The sequence below is a fragment of the Danio aesculapii genome, chromosome 6, assembly GCF_903798145.1.
Source record: "Danio aesculapii chromosome 6, fDanAes4.1, whole genome shotgun sequence".
In the NCBI taxonomy this organism is placed as follows: Eukaryota; Metazoa; Chordata; class Actinopteri; order Cypriniformes; family Danionidae; genus Danio; species Danio aesculapii.
The window spans coordinates 57,448,656-57,471,743 of NC_079440.1; the positions used below are offsets into that span (position 1 = coordinate 57,448,656).

At 33.3% G+C, this 23,088-nt stretch overlaps 1 protein-coding gene across 2 annotated transcripts in view; it reads left to right on the plus strand.

The window, feature by feature from the left end:
* Nucleotides 1-23,088, plus strand: part of nav1b (neuron navigator 1b) — a 161,314-nt gene that overhangs the window by 94,645 nt on the left and 43,581 nt on the right. For both annotated transcript variants that reach the window (XM_056460598.1, XM_056460599.1), the window contains 4 exons: nucleotides 1,754-2,057; nucleotides 12,002-12,734; nucleotides 18,383-18,787; nucleotides 20,968-21,119. In XM_056460598.1, coding sequence (XP_056316573.1) covers nucleotides 1,754-2,057; nucleotides 12,002-12,734; nucleotides 18,383-18,787; nucleotides 20,968-21,119 — 1,594 coding nt within the window. The remainder of the gene's footprint in view (nucleotides 1-1,753; nucleotides 2,058-12,001; nucleotides 12,735-18,382; nucleotides 18,788-20,967; nucleotides 21,120-23,088) is intronic.

Consider the following 23,088-nt stretch of genomic DNA (forward strand, 5'->3'; position numbering starts at 1 on the left):
TAACAGTTCATAAACTAAGTAGATAGGTGGGGAAGAATGGCAATAGTAGGGTTACATGTTTTAGAGTACATATTTCATTTACCTGCAATTTCAGATATATTTTATATTGTTATTATTTAGGTTTATATTTTTTCATTAAGTGTGCTAAAAGTCACTGGTGTGTGTGTGTGTATATATGTTTTATATAATGATTTTTTTTTTCTTTTTCTGTGAATTATTATTATTATTATTATTATTATTATTATTATTATTATTATTATTATTATTATTATTATTATTATTATTATTTTCTATTATTATTATTGTTATTATTATTTTTTTCTATTATTATTATTATTATTATTATTATTATTATTATTATTTTCTATTATTATTATTGTTATTATTATTATTTTTCTATTATTATTATTATTATTATTATTATTATTTTCTATTATTATTATTGTTATTATTATTATTTTTTCTATTATTATTATTATTATTATTATTATTATTATTATTATTTTCTATTATTATTATTGTTGTTATTATTTTTTTCTATTATTATTATTATTATTATTTTCTATTATTATTATTGTTATTATTATTTATTATTATTATTATTATTATTATTATTATTATTATTATTTATTTATTTATTTATTTTATTCAATTTAGTTTAATTTCTTTACTGGCATGATACTTTTACAGTGTTACCAAAGCATTTTAACTATGTATGAAATATGGAATATATTTAAATCATTAAAATAATAACAAAAAAATACAATAAATGGGGAAAGTAGTAAACAAAACAGGACAATATCAATAATATTAATTCTAATAGTTACAATAACTAAGTAGACAGGTGGGGAAGGCTTACATATTTTAGCATACATGAAGAGTATTTACAGCTAATGTATAGGCTATTTCTGTCCGTTCGCATCCCTTCCCTTTGTGCCACCTGGCGGCATAGTCGCAAACTGCGGTCATACCCTAAAAATACGTTCTTTCTCCTTTAGAGCGGCAGTGGTACATGGTGCGGCGGTAATGGCCATATTAAAGTCTCACCTACTGTAATTACCTGCAATTTCAGATTTTGTATTGTCATTATTTATGTTTATATTTTTTCAATAAGTGTGCTAAAAGTCACTGGTATGTGTGTGTTTTATTTAATGATTTTGTTTTTGTTTGTTTGTTTGTTTGTTTTTTCTGTGTTTTATTGTTATTATTATTATTATTATTATTATTATTATTATTATTATTATTATTAATAATAATAATAATAATAATAATAATAATAGTAATAATAATAATAATAATAATAATAATAATAATAATAATAATAATAATAATAATAATAATTTATTTATTTTATTTTATTTTTTATTATGATTATTATTATGATTATGATTATTATTATTATTATTATTATTATTATTATTATTTTAATATTTTACTCAGTTCAGTTTCATTTCTTTATTGGCATAATTTTTTCAGTGTTGCCAAATCATTTTAACTATGTATGAACTATGGAATATATTTACATCATTAAAATAATAACAAACATACACTAAAAGTGAAATAAGTAAATCAAAACAGGACAATATCACTAATATTAATTCTAATAATTGCAATTATAAACACAGTATATATTTATATTTACTTATTTCACAGACCAGCGTTTGCTAAAAGTTGCAGGGATGCTTATTTTTTTTTTAGTTTCATTTAATTATTATTGGTATTATTAATATTGTTGTCTGTGTGTGTTTTACAGTTGCGGACTGATGCAGAAAAGCGTTCCCTGGTGGAAAGTGGTCTGGCCTGGTACAGTGAGGACAGTAAATGTTTACGGAAAACTGATGGAGTTTATGACACCGGCAGCCTTAAAAGTGAGCCGTCCTGCAAGTGGAGGAAAACTCGACTGCCGGACGGTCCCGCGCTGGACAAGATGAGTAAAGCAGAGCTGAAAAAACCTCAGAGTCTCGGACAGACGAGCAGTTTCCGAAAGAGCCGCAATCCTCCTGTGGGAGTCACTTCACCCATCACACACACCTCACAGAGTGTGCTCAAAGTCGCAGGTATGCTTATATAGGAGATGCATTTCAATTTTTTTGTGTGTTATATTTTATTGTTATTATAACCCAGAGTAAATTTGGGTTACTTAATATTGCAATGATATTGTATTGTGTTTATGTACTATACCTTCAAGGACAACGCATACACTTATACACAAATACACTTCATTGAGCTGACGTAGATGTCACCTACTGTATATACTATATAACTGCAGGTTAACTCTGCATATATATAATAACTTTAACTAATTAACTAGTAACTAATAGCTTTTAACTAATAAACTATGGTAACTAGTTGGTAACTAATAAAGTTATGGTAACTAACAACCTTGGTGTTTCTTAATTTGATTGTAATGCAATAATGTGCACCTTTTGTAAAGCTGCTTTGAAGAAATAATGATTGTAAAAAGCGCTATACAAATAAACTTGGATTGAATACCTGTTTAGCGTAGTTTGGAGAGGCTTTATTAGCGATTCTCAAACAGAAAATCACTAATAAAGAATCTTCAAACTACGCTGAACAAGCATACTGCATCAAAACATAGAAATTCAATTTTACTGCAATATACGGTAACCCAAATGCACTCTGGGTTACATTATTTTTATTATTTTGTGTCATTATTTTAATGAACTGTGTGAAGTTTATTTATAGGTCTTTTATATTTTATTTTCATTTTATTATTGTTCTTTTTAATTTTATCTCAGTTCAGGAAGTGTGCTAAATATCACAAAAATCTAAAAGTGCTAGAAAAACGTTTTCTTTACCAATATTGTATAATTTTATGTTTTTATTTTATTTTGTAATTTTTATTTTTTTTATGTTTCTGTTTTTTTTGTTCACAAAATGTGATAAATGTCACAGGAATATTTATTTACATTTTATTTAACTTTGTATTTTTTATTTATTACTTTTATTTTATTTATTTTTTCAATTTATTTATTTATTTATTTATTTATTTATTTATTTATTTATTTATTTATTTATTTATTTATTTATTCATCTTTTCACAACCTAGAAAGTTTCCTAAACTGGCTGGTATTTTTATTTTATTTTTTTGTTTAATGTTGCTGTCGCTCTGTTGTTATTACTTTTTTATTATTATTTATATCATTATTATCATTGCACTTTACAAAGTGTGCATAAAATATTATTTTTGTTTTATTTTATTTTCCTTCGGCTTAGCCCCTTCGGCTTAAACCCCTTCATCAGGGGTCGCCACAGCGCATTGAACCGCCAACTTATCCAGCATATGTTTTACAGAGCGTATGCCCTTCCAGCTGCAACCAATCACTGGGAAACACCCATACACACTCATTCACATTCATACACCACAGCCAATTTAGCTTATTCAATTCACCTAAAGCGCATGTGTTTAGATTTGTGGGGTAAACTGGAGCATCCGGAGGAAACCTACACCAACACCGGGAGAACATGCAAACTCCACAAAGAAATGCCAACTGACCCAGCCAGGACTCAAACCAGTGACCTTCTCCGCCCTTATTTTTTTTAATTTTTTTAAAATTTTATTTAATTTAATTTTATTTTATTTTATTTTTTATGCTCGCATTTAGGCTTTAGTTTTAATTCAAACAGACTGTGTATTCTCGTTTTGATATATTTCAGACCTCAGACATACAGACATGCCATAAATTAATTCAAGTCTCATTCTGGGCAGCAAAACAAAAAGTTTTTGTTCTCCAAACATACAACTTGATTTTCTCCAGCCTGCAGCTACAGAAGGATCGTATATTAATGATTCTATATCATGATTTGGACACGAATCAGCTGGATAAGCATCTTACAGTAGATTGTTTGTTAGTACTGTCATCCATAACCTCTTGAAATGAAGCCCATGTGTGATTCAGTGTTTTCTGAAGCGTCTTTTCAGCAGATTTTATCCCCATTACACATTTGTGTGGAAACATGAAAAGGACCACATGAATTGTTTCAAAACTGAGCAACATTTACTCACCCAATATCAGCTCTCGTTATGCATTTTTTTCATGTAATGAAAGGACAATATAAAAATCGCATAAAAATAATAGTAATGAAAATTTTGAATTCAATGCACAGCTATCCTTGATGCTGTCATACATACTATATATCAGGAATGCCCAAACCTTTTCTTATGAAGGGCCAAAATCCAAACTTGATTGAGGGTGTGGGCCAAGGTAAATATACCAAACTATCACATTAAAGCTGCCATGGTAATTTCCTAATTTATTAATATTGAAGAAATACTTAATATTAACAATTCTATGTTTTTTTTTTTTTACATTTTATATCGTACTTCTTACAATAAAAACATTAAAGGTGCAGTATGTGATCTGCTTAAATGCTAACCTGTTAGCAAAATATCTTTTAAAAACAGTCCCTCCCCTGTCATCCAAAGCCATGCCTCCTAAAATCGTGAACGCGCACATTAAAGATAACAGAGACCCACTAGATCATGTCATTTGCCAGTTAGAAAACTTTATCATACAATTCTGAACGAAAAACTGAATTATATCTAGCACGTTTTCAGTTATGTAGTTAGCAAGCAAAACTGGTCATCACTCTTTCACTCTTTCCTCATACGCTTTGTCCTAAAGTGACTACTGTATGCTTAGTGATTGGCCAGTGGCGTGCAGGAATTACACATATAAAGCCATACTTACATGCTATTTCACACCGAATATTTGTGGTAGCTTGGTAAACAATATAGGGAGCGCGTCACAGGCTGTCATTGTTCAAAAATCAACCAATATGAATATAAAACCATCTTCACGTCAGTAAAGCAGGCTAGGTGGAATAACGCTATTTATTGACGTTTTATTGTTAAACTAAATAAAATCTACATTATTGATGCTGTGAAAGGTCTCTTATGAAACTGTAAATAGTCACATCAGTCTATCGCTGGAAGATTTCAGATGGTGAACAACACTTCTGTGCATATAACCCATTCATAACAACAACAACACAATCTATATCAGCTTTGCTTGACTAAAATGGTTTTAAATCTGAACATTACCTGTCTAACAGAAATACTTTAAACATTCTGTCGTCCTTCCTCCAGTGTGCAAAAGTAACTCCAATTTTGATTCAGGATTTTAAAAAGTTTTGATTGAGCATTTGTTTTTAGCGCTGTCACTCGTGTTCACATGACCGTGCATCGGCGATTCTGCATGAACAGAGGTACATAGTTATTCAAATCTACGTTTGCTGACAGACAGATTGGGCTACTTCTCAGAATTATAGGAATTATCAGCCTGATAATATTTAATTAGATGAACATTTTTTAGTCTTATGCCTCACCCAGAATATAAAAATACTAATTTCAAAATGAATCTAGATTAATCTAGATTAAAATGTCTCATTTGAATTCTGCCGAAGGCATTCAGAATACGTGTGCTACCCAAATAATAAATCTTTGAGAACGGGTTTCTCGAGCCAGGTGGCACATTAGACCAGGGGCTCATCTCCTATTTCCAAAATGCATCACAAACTGCTTGAGAAACTGTTCTACTATGATAATTAGTGATGAAAATAAATGATGTTCAATAAGATGTACTTGTGTTTACTGTTTATTCAGTTAAACATGAATGTTGAGCTGTAGGCCTACATAAATTCCAAACTGCGATTTCATACTTGCTTTTGATGTACATACAGAAAATGATGCTTCGCAAAGGCAAGTTCACAGAGCCCTGACGGTGTGTCAAACATTGAGTATGTTTACATGGGCAACAATACTTTAACACGATTTTAATATGATTAAAACAATACTCTGATTAAAAGTCTATGTAAGTACCTTTAACAAACACATTTATAACACAATTGTGTTCAGTGCTAAATATAGGAGTCAAGCTGAACCTTGTTTTGCTCGTTGATGTCTTGTGTATTGTCCTCTTTCTTGGAGTGACATTATTTACATTTTAAAAAATCTAATTCATGCACAACATTTAATTCAATCATTTGCTTTTTAGCTCAACAATTAAACAAACAAACAAACAAGAGGTCATTTAGAAATGACAATCTCTGTTGAAGGTATTCGCCACAACCTTCATTACTAATTCTTCTCACATGGCACTGCGGGCAAAATCAAATGTTACCATTGGCCAACTTTGGCCCGCAGGCCCTAGTTTGGGCATTTCTGCTATATATAAATGCCTGTTTTTGCAATGTTTTGATATTATTTAATATTATTACTTTAATATTTTTATTTTAATCTAATGACTAATTGCTTTTATATTTGCCATTATAACAGTACATCATATTTTACTAGTTATTTTGCAAGATGCTAATATTCAGTTTAAAGGGGGCCTATTATGTCCCTTTTTACAAGATTTAAAATAAGTTTCTGATGCCCCTAGAGTGTGAATGTGAAGTTTCAACTTAAAATACCAAACAAATAATCTTTTATAACTCTCTGAAATTGACCCTTTTAGGCTTTGATCCTAATTGTGCCATTTTGGTGACTGTCGCTTTAAATTTAAATGAGATTGTGCTCTTTCCAGAAGAGAGCTTTTTTTTTGGAGCTACAAATGCTTATGTGTCGGTATAGTGGCAGATTCAAAAACAAGACTAACGTCCTATGCTAATGAGGAAAAGATGATCACTAATGGGTGGGGCTTTCCCCCTTGATGACACGTACAAAGGGAGAATGTCAATCAAAGTGTTTCAGCAGGCTATTTTTATTAAGAGTGATTATAAAAAATATAATTAACACATTTTTATCATTAGAAGCTAATTATATTCACAGACTGCTGCCACACAACTGTGTTTAAACTCTTTATAAAAGTGATTTTTGCATAATAGACACCCTTTAAAGTGCAACTTAAAGGCTTGATTAGGTTAACTAAGCAAGTCATTGGACAACAGTGGTTTGTTATTCTGTTGCCAATAGAAACATATCCATGCATGAAAGTCATGCTTTTTCAATGCATAACTCTTTATTTTCAGAATTACTCTGCTTTACTTTGTTTTTAACTTTCTTTGAGAACCTGAGCAGATTTCTGTAGCCTGTCAGGTTTATCATTTTAGCCTCTTCTCTTCATGTTGTTTACCTGTGGGCAGTGTAACCTTTCTGTTCACCCTCTATAGTTCAGAATGACATTTAAATGTCAGGAAATGAGTTCATTTATTAGAAGAAAACCAGCAGCCATGGTGCCTTGTGGAATAATTCTTTGTCATACTTAATTCCCTTATTAAAGTGGTTCTGTTATTCCCTTTTAAGTCATAATAAGTGTACCCAGAATGTATCTGTGAAGTTTCCACTCAAAATGTCGCAGATCATTTATTAAAACATACTGTAAATGCTTTTATTTTTTTGGTGGAAGCTAAAACGCACTGTTTTGTGTGCTTCTCTTTAAATGCAAATTATCAGCTAGCTCCGCCCTCCGCCTTTACAGATTGTGCTTTAGTTACTAAATCCACATTTAAAAAGTCTGCTTTTAAAGTCTTTAAAATGTTTTTAAAGTCTTCTCAGTTTACTCATTAAGTAATGATGCAAATAATGTAGCTTTGTATCAGGAGTATATGAAATAAATGAACATATAAATACTTATTTAAAATGTTAATGATATTTCAGAATATTACTGTGTTTTAATCAAAGAAATGCAACCCTGATGAGCCGCTAGAAGCTTTCAGAACTTTTAGAGTCCTTAAAAATCTAATGGGGTGATGTGAAGTGTGAGATTTTGTCCTTAATGTCCTTAAAGCAGCCATGTTTCAGGCATTTCCCAGCATGCCTCACTTTATAATGTTCACCACTTGATGAAAATTCAGCCTTTAGGTATTTTCAGAGCATCTCTCATAAGTTTTACACAGTCATTAAAGCTTTGTGAAGTCTTCTCTAACAGTCATTAGTCCTCAGAATGTCTTCAAACCTCATTACCAAGTTAATATCATCTCATGTTGACCAGTTTCAACATTAGACCCGGATGTGATCTTTTTTGCAACACCTAGGGCTTTGCGTAAAAACAATGATAATTATCACAGTATAATTTTTCCTCATTTAAAAAGATAACATGTTCAATAAACCTAAATATAATGTTCATGCCTGAAGTGGCAATAAATGTTTATTTAAAACTTGTTTTGATTTAAATAAGCAACACTGAACTACATTAAAAGCAATATGCAAGCAATATACAGTGGGTACAGAAATTATTCAGACCCCCTTAAATATTTCACTCCTTGTTATATTGCAGCCGTTTGCTAAAATCATTAAATCATTGATAAAATCATTGCTAAAGTACATTTTTTCCGTCATTAATGTACACAGCACCCCATATTGACAGACAAATACAGAGTTGTTGACATTTTAGCACTTTTTATATATATATATATATATATACACACACACACACACACACACACACACACACACACACGCACATATATATATATATATATATATATATATATATATATATATATATATATATATATATATATATATATAGAAGAGGGCCTAGAACTGATCCCTTTTGCACACATTTAGTTACATTCAGTAGACAAGAAATAAGCCATCCGTTTGTACACATTGAGTTTGATTTGAGCGTTAATTGTTAAACCAGCCAATAGCATGTTCAGATAATGGAAAATGTGATAATTACTCTGATCATATACCCCAGCACTACTGTCACCTACGCTGTATAAATCACATGTGCTGGTATTTGTGGGTTGAGGCGCTTTTTATCTTTGAGTCTCTAATTAAACGCAGATGATTCTTGCCCTTGTCTTCATCCACGATGACTCATGAACTGTAGGTTTAGGCCACAGAAGCTTAATCATGGCTTCAATCGGGTTCTCTCCATGACTTCATCTGCTGTCAACCCCCCGAGGCTTAAACGAAGTTACACACCTCAGTGTAAACAGAGGACGCCGGTCATCATGGTTTCACTCATTAACACTGATTCAGCGTTGTGTGTGTGTGAAATTGAACTGTATCGAGGATGAGGTTGATGTGGTATAATCCCACAGAAAAGCACTGTGGTACGGTCATGGTAATAGCATGGTATTTTGATGTTTTGTGTGAAGCTGAATGATAGCAATAGTCATTGATGTGGTTTTTGCTTGATACTTCAAAGAATGATTTCCATCCTAGAGGAAGATTTGTTTTATCCTCTCAGGTTTGCTAAAACCATAATGAATGAGTTTTAATTTTGGAATTGAAGCATTGAAGCTACAATAAAATAAAGAAATGGTTTAAAATATTATTATTGATTATAAGAAATCCAAATACAGCATTAAAATACAGCAGGGAAATAAGTATTGAGCACATCATGTTTTTTCCTGGAAATAATGTTTCTAATAGAGCTGTTAACATGGAATTGAACCAGATTTTTCTAAAAACTCAAACAATGTAGATATAAAAATACAACAAAACAAAATGAAAATCTAAAACATGAGTTGTGTGTAATTGCAATGAAATGACACAAGGATAAAGTGCTGAACCACTGAAATCTATTTAATATTTAAAAGACTTTTTTAGGCTCACATGTAGAGTCACATGCATTGCTCAGGTGTGAGATTTTCAGTCTTCAACAGAGTGTCAAATCTTGATGGTTCTGTGGGTCTTGTCTATCAAATCTGATCTTTTTTCTTTGTATTTTCTGCTAGGTTCAGGTCAGGTGATTGGCTGGGCCATTTTACAGCTTGGTTTTCTTTCTCCGAAAGCATTAGAGTTTGTTTGGCTGTCTCTTGTATCATTGTCTTTCTGAAATGTCCACCCTGTTTTATCTTCATCATCCTGCTAATGTAGATGTTGGACTGAAGCAGCTGAAGATAATTTACAATGAGGAAGGGCAGAGGTTTGCTGAAGAACTACTGAGAGATTTCAGCTATAATTTTAAGCAATAATTTGTCTCTGTCGTTTTATTTTATTACATAAAACTTAATTTGTAAACTAATTAGTTTTCTTTGCATTTATGGATTTCTTTGGTTGCTGTCAACAATCCAGTGAAAATTCCAAGTCAACTGCACATTTAGAAATATGTTTTCTGAGAAAAATGATGTGTTCAATACTCATTTTCTCCACTGTAATATTCACAATTTTGAAAGATTTGATAAGTTTTGGGTGAAATGTTTTTTATGGGTTTTTATAAGTAAAAAGATTGTTTTGATTGATCTATATGCAGGAGATCTTATTTTAAAAGGTGGATTTCTCTGAGCAAGATTTAGTGAAATGTGCAGTATAGAGTCGGACAAAATTATTAGTCCTCATGTGAAATTGTAATTATTTTTAAAATGTTTCCCAAGAGCACAGAAAGTTTTTACAGTGTTATTTTATTATTTTGAAAAAAAAAAAATATTTGGCTTTAATAAAAAAATGTAGTTATTATTAGCCCACTTAAGATTTTTAACCACTGTTGTCCAATGAATCAATTAACCTAACTTCCCTAATTAACCTTAAGTCTTTAAATTGCACTTAAAGTGAATAGTATCTTTCAAAATAAATAGTAAAACAATATGTACTATCATCATGACAAATAAATAAATAAATTAGTTATTAGAAATTACACTATAATCACTACACACTATGAGTAATTTATTAGCATTAGCGTATAGTCAGTTCATTATTTGTTAAGCATTAACTCTACATTAATAAACGTTGGGAAGCAGTTTATAACTGCAGTTACAAATGCTCTATTCTTGACTTATAACCACATAAGCTTAATGATTGTACTTTCATAATTTGTGAGTGATTTATTTTTCATGGCATTCGCATTATTTACAAACCACTTGTATTTAAGAGAAGTCAATGGTTTTTAAGATCATATAGAATTAGTTAGTAAATGATTAATGAAACTATTGAAATCAACGTTTATATATTTTATTATCAGGCATATAGTAATGGTTACTATGTATGAGAATAAATGCTTTATTAACTCAACTTCATGCAGTTTTGTGACCCAATCAAAAGTGAGGACTATTTATGCTTCGTAAATCCCCTATAAATGACAATTAAAGGCTTAGTATTAAATGAACAATAATATTTGCAATCCTACCTAAAAAATTAAATTACTGTAAAATTACTGTAAAAATTGGATAAAACAACAACAATCTAATATTTTAACAATTTGCTATGATACAAGATTTCATGTAGCGATGTTTAAACTGTACAGTAATTTTACTTTAGATAAGGTTGCAAATATTTATTTTTCACTTGTTACAGTTTCATTTGTGTATCTTCAAATGACTAGAATTAAGTTGTTTATGTTTTTTTTCCTGTTTAGAATTTAACTGAACCTTTAATTGTCATTTATAAGGGATTTATAAAGCATAAATAGTCCTCACTTTAGATTAGGTCACAAAACTGCATGAAGTTGAGTTAATAAAGCATTTATAAACATACAAATTAACTATTAATATATGCCTGAATAATAAGAATTATAAATGTTAATTTGAATAGTTTATTAATCATTACTAACTCATTCTGAATGATCTTTAAAAACCACAAACTCTTCTTAAATCACTGGTTTGTAAATAATGCAATACTTTAGTAATGAAAACTGAATCATTAACAGAGTATGAAAACACAATCATTAAGCACATTATAGATGTGCTTATAAGTTAAGAATAGAGCAGTTGTAGCTGTAGTTATAAACTGCTTACTAATGTTTATTAATGTTTAGTTAATGCTTAACAGATAATGAATTCACTATTGACTAATGCTTAATAAATGATTCATAGTGTGTGGTTATTGTAAAGTGTTCCCAAAATTGGATATTAAAATGTGTTGTAAAAGGAAATTAAAATCTACAACACTTCTCAAATGTTTCAAATATAAGTTCATTCCACCATTAAACTTACCCTTTTGCCTTATTTTTAAAATAAAGTCACTTTCCAGAACCTTCCCCTTCTCTGTTCTCCACTGGTGTAATGATTCACTTGTAAAAAACAGTGTAAAAAAACGTGTCTGCTAAATGCCTGACTGCCATTGATCATTTTCTCTTTTTCTTCATAGTGTGTAAAGGAGACCCAAAGGCAGTAGACAAAGTGAAGATGTCTGTGAAGGCGACGGGTCTGCAGCGCTCCCGTTCAGATGCAGGCCGGGACAACGAGCATCGCAAGCCTCCCTCAGGTCTGATGAAACCGTCCGCCGGCGGCTCTTTTGGCTACAAAAAACCTCCGACCACCGGCACCGCCACTGTGCTGACAGCAGGGGGCGCCACCATCACCAGCGGATCTGCTACTGTGGGCAAAACCCCCAAATCCTCAGGCATCCCCATCAAACCAGTGCCAGGCGGAGGAGCACGCAAAAACAGCCTGGACGCCAGCGGATCTGAACAGGGATTTCTTGCACCCAACGCCCGTGGCAGTATTCAGTATCGCAGTCTGCCACGGCCTGCAAAAAACAGTGCTATGAGCCTAACGGGACGGCCTGTTAGTGGCAACATCGATTCCAGTCTCCTCACTCTCAAACCTGTGCCAGCTTTACCCAACACCATGCCCAGCCGAGGAAAAGACGGGGGCAGCCTGAAAGCCACCAGCCGCACCAGCAGCACTGGACCGGTCAACCAGACGGACCGTGAGAAGGAGAAGGAACGAGCAAAGGCCAAAGCGGACCTGGAGATCAGCTGCCTGAAGGCTGAGAGCCAGGCGGACGGGTGCGGAGAAACCCTGGAGAAGATACATCGAGTGCGGAGGACCAGCAGCAGTAAATACCCTGAGCTGAGCTCTCCCACCAGCACACCCAGGTAAAAGCATACAGTCAAAATTATTCACCTTCCTGTTGAATCTTTTTCAGACATTTCCCAAATTATGTTTAACAGAGCAAGGTATTTTTCACAGTGTTTCCTGTAATATTTTTTCTTCTGGAATAAGCTTTATTTGTTTTATTTCGGCTAAAACAACAGCAGTTTTTATTTTTTTAAACCCTTTTAAGGTGAATATTAATAGACTCCTTAAGAAATATGTTTTTTCAATTGTCTACAGGGAAAACCACTGTTATACAATGACTAATTACCCTAACTTTAACCTAATTAACCTAGTTAAGCCATTCAATGTCACTTTAAGCTGTATAGAAGTCTTGAAAAAGCTTATAGTCTTGAAAAATATCTAGTATAATATTATTTACTCTCATCATGGCAAAGATAAAATAAATCAGTTATTAGAGATGAGTTATTAAAACTATTATGATTAGAAATGTTTAGAAATCTTCTCTCCTTTAAACAGAAATCGGGGAAAAAATATAGGATGGCTAATAATTCAGGGGGGCAAATAATTCTGACTTCAACTGTATATCAAATAAATATATTATATTGTTAATTAATTAAAAATAATATCAAACATTCACTGCAAGTCAAATTTATGATATTAGTAATTAAAATTAGGTTAAGTAAACTCGTATTACTGTTCTGTCTCATCTCATCTCATTTTCCGGGGCCGGATCGCGGGGGCAGCAGTCTAATGCTGCGTTCACACCAGACATGGAAGAAGCGTCAAGCACAAGTGATTTACATGTTAAGTCAATGCAAAGGCACGAATAGACATCCTGCTGCTCGATACACATGAGTAACGTGGCGCCAGTTGAGTGTTTTGCATGAATCGCTCAAGTTGAAAAATCTGAGCTTCAGCAGACATTCGCGCTGCGATAACCAATCAGGAGCTTTCTCTTGTAGGGGAGTGATTATGACGTAGCGCCTGTTGTTGGTGTCCCAGGGGGAAATCCTCCTGCCGACACCGGACAACAGCTCATCAAACTGGGCTGGGCTCAGTGTGAAGCACCGCTGAAAGCCTCCATCATCCAGGTACAGTTTCTCGAGAATTTTATGAGCTCACAGAGCTGGGTGCACCTCAGAATGGATCTAGTGGACTCAGACATGGCACCAAATGTATCGACGCTGTTTATCAACCTTCCAATTGCACATAAACAGCTATTCTCTCAATAAAATCCATGTTAGCCATTTAGCAAAGAAGCTAGAGTCACTGGGCAGATAGAAGCCCTGCCCATCTTGTGTGTCCACGTCTATTGCTCAGTAAATTTAACGTGCGAATGAAGCGAGTAAACTTAATGTTCACGTGTCTATTTACACATGGATATCACGATTTATCTGCGCCTACAGTGTCTGGTGTGAACACAGCATTAGGAGAGAACCCCAGAATTCCCTCTACCCAGACGCTTCCTCCAGCTCCTCTGGGGGGATTCCGAGGCGTTCCCAGGCCAGCCGAGAGACATAGTCCCTCCAGCGTGTCCTGGGTCCTCCCTGAGGCCTCCTCCCGGTGGGATATCCCTGGAACAGTTCCCTTGGTAGGGATCCAGGAGGCATCCAAACAGATGCCCGAGCCATCTCAGTGGACTTCTCTCGATGTGGAGGAGCAGCTGCTCTACTCCGAGCTCCTCCCGGGTGACAGAGCTCCTCACACTGTCTATAAGAGTGCACCCTGCCACTCTTGAAGGAAACTCATTTCGGCCGCTTGTATCCGAGATCTTGTCCTTTCTTGCAATGACCCAAAGGTGAGAGTAGGAATGTAGATTTGACCGGTAAATCGAAAGTTTTGCCTTTCGGCTCAGCTCCTTTACCACAACGGACCGATACATCAACTGCATTACTGCTGCTGCTGCACCAATCCGCCTGTCAATCTCACGCTCCATCCCTTCCTAACTCATAAACAAAAGCCCGAGATACTTGAACTCCTCCACCTGCGGTAAGGACTTTCCTCCAACTTGGAGATGGCAAACCACTTTTTTCCAGTGGAGCACCAAGGCCTCGGACTTGGAGGTGCTGATTCTCGTCCCAGCTGCTTCACTGTAATGTAATGAAAAAACCTAAAATCATCTAAATGGCATCTAAATAAAATCATCTAAATAAAATAAATATATATTAAATAAAATATAATGCAATAAAATATTATCTAAATATAAAATCTAATTATAAAATAAAATATATAGCAGTTTTTAAATAAAATTGAAAACATCTAGGAAATCTAAAAGAAATGACACTTTCTCATGAGGAAAATATTATAAGAGATACTATGAAAAACGTCTTTGCTCTGTTAAACACTTTGGGAAATATTAAATATAAATAAATAATATAAATACATTTATAAAGTTTAAGATGGGGCAGCACGGTAGCTCAGTGGTTAGCACTGTTGCCTCACAGCAAGAAGGTCACTGATTCGAGTCCCAGCTAGACCAGTTGGCATTTCTGTGTGATGTTTGCATGTTCTCCCCAGTTGGCAGGGGTTTCCTCCGGGTGCTCTGGTTTTCCCCGCAGTCCAGACACATGCACTAAAGGTGAATTGGATAAACTAAATTGGCTGTAGTGTATGTGTGTGGATGTTTTGTAATAGGCTGGAAGGGCATACGCTGCATAAAACATATGCTGGATAAGTTGGCAGTTCATTCCACTGTGGCAACCTCTGATAAATAAAGGGACTAAGTCAAAGAAAAATGAATGAATGAAGTTTAAGATGATCTTCTCTTGCATATCAATAATTGAGTTTTCAAATAATAATTTAAAATTAAATTCCAAAATAAAAATGAGACGGCCGTAGCTGTGCAGCACTTCTAAACTAAAATAGCAGGAATATATAATTGATTCATTTTTGAAAAGTAAGCAACTTTTTTTTGCAGGAGATACACAGATGCTGTGTGTGTTTACATTACGCAAGCGATGCTCTTTAATTATTCAAAACCTTCCTTTCTGGACGCCGAGCATCAAGAGCCTCTGAGGCGGATTTTTAGTTCTCCTTGATTTAGTTCCTGTTGACATTCTTCATGACCACAGCAGGTCTTTGAGTTCATCCACACATAAATCATAAGTCACATAAATGACATAAACGTTTGTGTCTGCGTTTCACATACAGTATATAAAAATATGTCTTAGCTATATATATATATATGTATGCAACACACTGTATATTTTAAATAATAAATAAATTAAATTATAATAATAAAACTTCTATACAGCTTAAAGTGACATTTAAAGGCTTAACTAGGTTAATAAGGTTAACTAGGCAGGTTAGGGTAATTAGGCAAGTTATTGTATAATGATGGTTTGTTCTGTAGACTATCGAAAAAATATATAGCTTAAAGGGGCTAATAATGTTGACCTTAAAACAGGGTTTCAGCGGGGTCTTAAAAAGTCTCAAGTTTAAAAATCGAAATTTTAGTTCTTAAATATTTTTGCACAGGTCTTATTTTTCCGATGTCCATATAACGCTACATCTAATGCTCATTTAAATTCTTTGTGTTGTTGTTCTTTATTTCATTAGTCCAATGTAATTTGCAGTATTATATCTACAGATAAGACCAACATGCAATAGCCAATCAGCTTTCTGTTATTGAACTCAACACGCGTGGCGAATGTGACGTCATCGCTGTGTTTGCGGAGGTTTGCTTTGGGTGTGCGCGACATGAATTCGGCTGGCAGAGCTCACAAAGTTTTTGAGACTCGGGTAAACAGTTTGCACGGCACTGCGTTTGATTTAAGTTGAATATGAAACACTTTGATGAGATTTTGTCTGAAACAGGTATGACTGTACATACATCTTTATGATCAGTCCATGCGTGATTATAGAGAGAACCAGATGACCAATAATTCTTGGTTATTAATTGCAACAGCTGTGAAAAAGGAGAAAAGTTTTTGGAAAAGTTTGGAAAAACCTGAAGGATAAGTTTGTTATAACAAAAAAGAGGCCATGCAAAAGTGGAGACCCAGGTGGTTTTAATATTACAGAATATGTTTTTCCACCATTTATAGGTTTTACACTGATGTATATATCACAATTTAGAATTTAAAACAATTTACAAACTAAAATTAAGTAACAAATTGTCTTTGATAACTGGAAAGGAATATATGAACCTATCAGTTTACAATATACTGATGCCCTGTTTCTAGGCTTTATTGGTGATAATGGTCAGGAATTTTATTGCCTTTTTAGCTTATAAGTAGAGGACAGAAACTAGCCTGACAAAAATGTGTGAATTGTGGAGCGGGCGAAATAAAAAAGAAAAGTCAGTATTTTTAGTAAGTTTTTGTTTTTATTCTTGCCATAATAAAAAAAATATAATTGTAGAGTAACCCTTGTTCTGTTGCCATTAAAATTTAACTTTAATAGGTAGAACTGTCCGAGATATGAACAAAAGCAAGTGATGCATCAAAGTTTGATTTAAAAAAAATCTTGGTAATCTTTAAATCTTTATAATCATTATAATTATAAAAATAATAAAAAAAAAAAACTATAGTTAAAAAATATTTATAATCATTAAAATAAATTATAAAAATAATAAAAACAATTATTTAAAAAATCTTCAATGATATTAAGGATATGACCTACAGTAGTTCCAGAAACATTCTACTTCTCTGTTTATCCGTCTGATTTTACAGTGTTTTTCTTTTGACCGCTCCCTGTCATTTAAAAGAATATCTCACTGGCGAACGTGCCAAGTATAAAAGCCTCATCCATTTCGTGAGGTGTGCGATGTGGCGCTAGGCGAAAGTATAAATTAGCCTTAAGATGTTTGTTTGTTTGTTTTTTCTGTAGTTCAATGGTGCATCTAACCTGTCTTCAGTACTGTTCAGTTAGAAAACTCTCTCATTACTCTCATTACTCTCTCTCTTCTGGCTGCCGTTATCAGTCTCACACAATTTAGTTTTCTTTTCTGAAAGTTTTGATAACACCATCATCAAGTTTTTCTTTATTATTTCAGCAAATAGGACTGTAAAATAATGTTGTACTATATTATTATTATTATATTATTTTATTTATTTATTAGTATTGTTATTAATTGTAGGCCCTTTTATCTATTAAAAATATTACGCACTAAGAACAATAATTTATATTTATTATCATTAATGAATTAATTCATTATTCATCAATAATTCATTAAGAACATAATTCAAGTACAATAAATAATTATCAGCAATATATTACTAATTATGTGTATAACGTTTGTACATTTTTTCAATTTAACTATTATTGTTAGTAGTTGTAGAATTATTGATTGTAATTTTACTACTAATTTTGTGATTTAGCATTTTCTCTTTATGTGTATGCGTGTTTTTGATGTTGTGATATAGGTCTTAAATTTAATATTTAATGGTCTTAAAAAGGTCTTTAAAAAATCTTAAATTTGACATTATGAAATCTGCAGAAACCCTGTAAAATATTTCTTAATAAATTAAAAACTGCTTTTATTCTAGCTGAAATAAAACAAATAAGACTTTCTCCAGAAGAAAAAAACATTATCAGACATACTGTGAAAATGTCATTGCTCTGGTAAACATCATTTGGGAAATATTCAAAAAAGAAGAATAAATTCAAAGGGGGGCGAATAATTCTGACTTCAACTGTATGTTCATCAGTATTCTACTGCTAATTCTGTGTGTTTCTTGAGCAGGTTATTAAGCAGTAAGTCTCTGGCTCATCCGCCCAGTCTGGCTCACCTGGACAAGCTGAACTCCAACAGTCTGGACTCCTGCATACCCATCCATGACCTTCCCCCAAAGATCCCTCCGTTCTCCAAACTCCAGGACCTGGCCGGTGGCCGCGTGGCTCCGCGCCTCAGCCCGAGCCCCGCACCTGTGCTGCACATCGACTCCCCGAGCTGTTTCTCGGGTCAGGCTCTGTCTGTCAGCAGCTCACCCATCCTCTACCCGAAGATGTCTGGCCTGCACCGCAGCATGGAGTCTCTGCCGCTGCATATGAGCCTTCCTGCTAAAGCCGATCTGGGGGAGCGAGAGGAGTGCAGGAGTACCGGGACGTGGGGTGCCAGCAGCCGAACGTCTGTCACTTTAGGAGACAGGTGAGGCCGGGACTTTATTTCCCAAATGATGTTTAAAAAAGCAAGGAAATTTTCACAGTATGCCTGATAATATTTTTTCTTCTGGAGAAAGTCTTATTTGTTTTATTTCGGCTAGAATAAAAACAGTTAAAAAATTTTTATTAACCATTTTAAGGTCAATATTATTAGCCCCTTTAAGCTATATTTGTTTCGACAATCTACAGAACAAACCATCTTTGGGAAATATTTAAAAAAATATATATATATCACAGGAGGGCTACATATGTTCTCTTCAACTACTGTATGTGTGTATTAAATGAACTTTGCATCAGATTACAAAAAGCGATCTACCATTAGTACGAGGCATTTGAAATGCAGTTTCTTGGCATTACTCTCTCGTCTGGCTGTCGTTATCAGTCTCACACAATTTAGTTTTCTTTTCTGAAAGTTTTGATAACACCATCATCAAGTTTTTCTTTTATTATTTCAGCAAATAGGACTGTAAAATAATGTTGTACTATATTATTATTATTGTTTTATTTTATTTATTTATTAGTATTGTTATTAATTGTAGGCCCTTTTATCCATTAAAAATATTATGCACTAAGAACAATCATTTATATTTATTATCATTAATGAATTAATTCATTATTCATCAATAATTCATTAAGAACATAATTCAAGTACAGTAAATAATTATCAGCAATATATTACTAATTATGTGTATAACATTTGTACATTTTTCCAATTTAACTATTATTGTTAGTAGTTATTAGTAATTATTGATTTTCATTTTGTAAATATCACACATTATGCACGTATACAGATATTCACACACATGTAGTGTATATTCATATCAAGAGTATATACTACTGCTGTAAATAATAAAATACAGTTGAAAAAAGGAAAACAAAAGGAAAAGTTTATTTTTTCTCCAGTTTCTGTTTAACAAAGAGAAGATTTCTTCAGCACATTTCTAATCATAATAGTTTTAATAACTCATTTCTAATAACTGATTTATTTTATCTTTGCCAAGATGACAGTAAATAATATTTGACTAGATATTTTTCAAGACACTTCTATACAGCTTAAAGTGACATTTAAAGGCTTAACTAGGTTAATTAGGTTAACTAGGCAGGTTAGGGTAATTAGGCAAGTTATTGTATAATGATGGTTTGTTCTTTAGACTATAGAAAAAAATATATATATAGCTTTAAAGGGGCTAATAATTTTGACCTTAAAATAGTTTTTCAAAAATTAAAAACTTCTTTTATTCTAGCCGAAATAAAACAAGTAAGACTTTCTCCAGAAGAAAAAATATTATCAGACATACTGTGAAAATTTCCTTGCTCTGCTAAACATAATTTGGGAAATATTCAAAAAGAAAAAGAAAATTCAAAGGGGTGGATGTATTGGTTTGTGTGTATATATATTTAAAAATACACTATTATTTGTGTATATAATATGTTATATATAGACAAAATATAATATTGTAAAATATTTAATTAATAATTATAGTAATTAATACTTATTCCATAATATTCAAAAATATTCGATTTTTATATTTAAAAATTATTATTAATTCACATTTATTAAAAATGTATTAAAAAATAAAAAATATATATTGATGTACTTTAAACCATTAAGGAAAAGTAATAATTCCATTAATCATCATCCATTTGCTATCATTAAAAACATCTGATGTGAAAGAGTCTCCCCCTGCTGGCAAAGAGAGGCTGAACTTGATTAGTTGAACTCCCGCATATACAGCATTGGCCTGGATATTCAATTCAAGTTTATTATATAGCACTTTTCACAATAATTATCCTTCCAAAGCAGCTTTACACAAAGTACACTTTATTACATTACAATCAGAAAGATTTTAAAAGTATTTTTAAGAAAGATATCAGAGTAATGCTAGTCAAGCTGCAGTAGTTCCAGGTGAGGTATTTATGCATGCTGCTCTCTACCCTCCCAGTTTAGAAACTGATAGTGGATTGAACTTAAAAAAAACCCTTAAGAACTGTTTTTCAACTCATTTTAAATAAGTAGTTTGAACAAGCAGCAAAAGTCATGTTTTTAGTGTACCCTTTCAGTTTAGAAACTGATACGAACACCTAACCCAAGAAAGGGCTGAGGTAGTCATTTTAATTAAAGTGAGCGACTTCAGCTTATTCTGAGTTGTGTTATTGTGTCTTCAGATACTCAAGTGGTCATTCAGAGGGTGAAGGACGGGAACGCCGGCATTCCCACACTATCACCAGCATGACGGATTCAGCCACTCCACCTCAGCTGCCTTCTCCAACACACACCACGCCGGCCTACATCGGCAAAACACCACCAACCAGTGTGGGTGAGTGAACACAACAGCTCTTCTTAGTCATGAGTAGATGACCTGTCACAATAATCATTGTTAAAAAGTTCATATATTAACATATTTTTACAGTGACAATATGATATGACATGATACATTACTGGGAGACAGAGGCGCTGCTAGGGGCAAAAAGTTAGAGCGATTCTAAGGGCCCACACCATTTTGGGGTCCCCAAAGATGCGAGTAGGGGCCCACCAAAACCCCATCACCCCCATTCACTTTTGTCTGTGACCCAATACCCCCCACTCGTGACACCCACAAAATGTTTTCATAGGGCCTGTACCGGCCAGCGGTGCCCCGGCTGGGAAGATATGTGATATCCTTGTAGAGTACTACAATAGTGATATTTTCTTGGAATATACCATTTAGTAAAGCTATTTTCATTAATTATTATTTATTTTATTAGAAAAACTGATCAATTTCTTTGTCTTCTCATTGTTAGACGTCTATGATGCTCTTTTAGCTGCTGTTTCTAAACATACTGTTGACTTACAACAAACATAATATGTTAAACCTGCTATGTGACAAGTTGTACAGTAAACATGTAAAAAAAAAAAAAAGAATTAAGATTTTGTATGACTGTTACGTTCCTCTCAACTCTGGCTAGGGGGACACAGGAACGCAACAGAATATTAGTGGAGTTTTGTGTGTGTGTGTGTGTGTCAGCAATGAGGTCACATGAGCAACTTCTCAAAGGACTAAACAACAAAGAAAATGCAACTTGAATAAAGATTAACAATATTTATTAAAGGATTAAGGGAGGGTTCCAAAAAAAAAAAAGGCTTCAAGAGGGGGTTCAAGCCAAAACAACAAACAAACGTTCTCTAACTGAGAGAGAGGGAAGAACTGAATAAAAGAAAAATACATCAAAAATACTCTCACTCCCTTATCAACTTAAACAGGAGAAAATGGTTACAAAAAGAAAAATGGCACCCCCTCCTTACTAACCCAATCCCAAATACAGAATAAAAAGTGGATAACAAAGTAGTATTGAAAACAAAAATTAACTTACAATTAAAAAGAGTTCGAGGCAAAAGCTATTTCAGATGATCAACAGCATCAACAGAAGTTAAACAAATTAAAGCTCCTAATCAACAAATGATGCTTAAAAATCAAACTAAATATATATATATATTTATAAAGCCTCACAAAAACAAAGCCTCCACACACACACAAAAACACACTGTTCTAGTGGAGCACTGCTGTCTAAATGCCCACTGCTTTTCTCGTCCTCCAATCACGGAGTGGTTCATAAGTGGCAGCAGGTGACGGTCATTAGCTCCTACTAGGGTGTAGCAGAGAAAGAAAAAAACAAAACAGAAACAAATAAGTCCTGGGACAAGTGTTTAGAGAATACAGTGTTAAGCTGGACTCAACATTAAAAAAATGAAGAAATCAGCTCACTATATGAAAAGAAAAGTGACGAGTGAAAGAAAACTAGCGTGGTAGGTGAGCAGGTGAGCTAGTCTGCATTTGGCTTAGACTGATTATTAGTTAAACAATGTTCTAAAGCCGATGATTAACATTCTTATCTCACTCTAAACATGGTAATCGTGCAAACCTGAAACTTTTTTTGACAGAGCAAAATGAAAATGAGACTTGTGTTCGTTGTGTGTGTATATAAACAGGTTTCGTGGATATTGCATAATGTTAATATGAGTAAACTTAATATTTATTTATTTATTTAAACGCATGCCGTATCAGGAAAAAAACCTCCGCATTTCATGATGTGGATGTCTGTGGTCCTTCCTCGGTAGGTGCAGAGAATAGTGTCAAACAGCAGTGTGTGTATAGATTATCCTGTCACAAAATGTTGCGAAAATCCTACATGACAGTGATAGTTTGACTGCTGTGTTTACATGTGTGTACTTCACTTCAATAATGCCACTATAATCAGCATACTCCACGTCTTAAAGAGCCCCTATTATACATTAAATAGGGTCATATT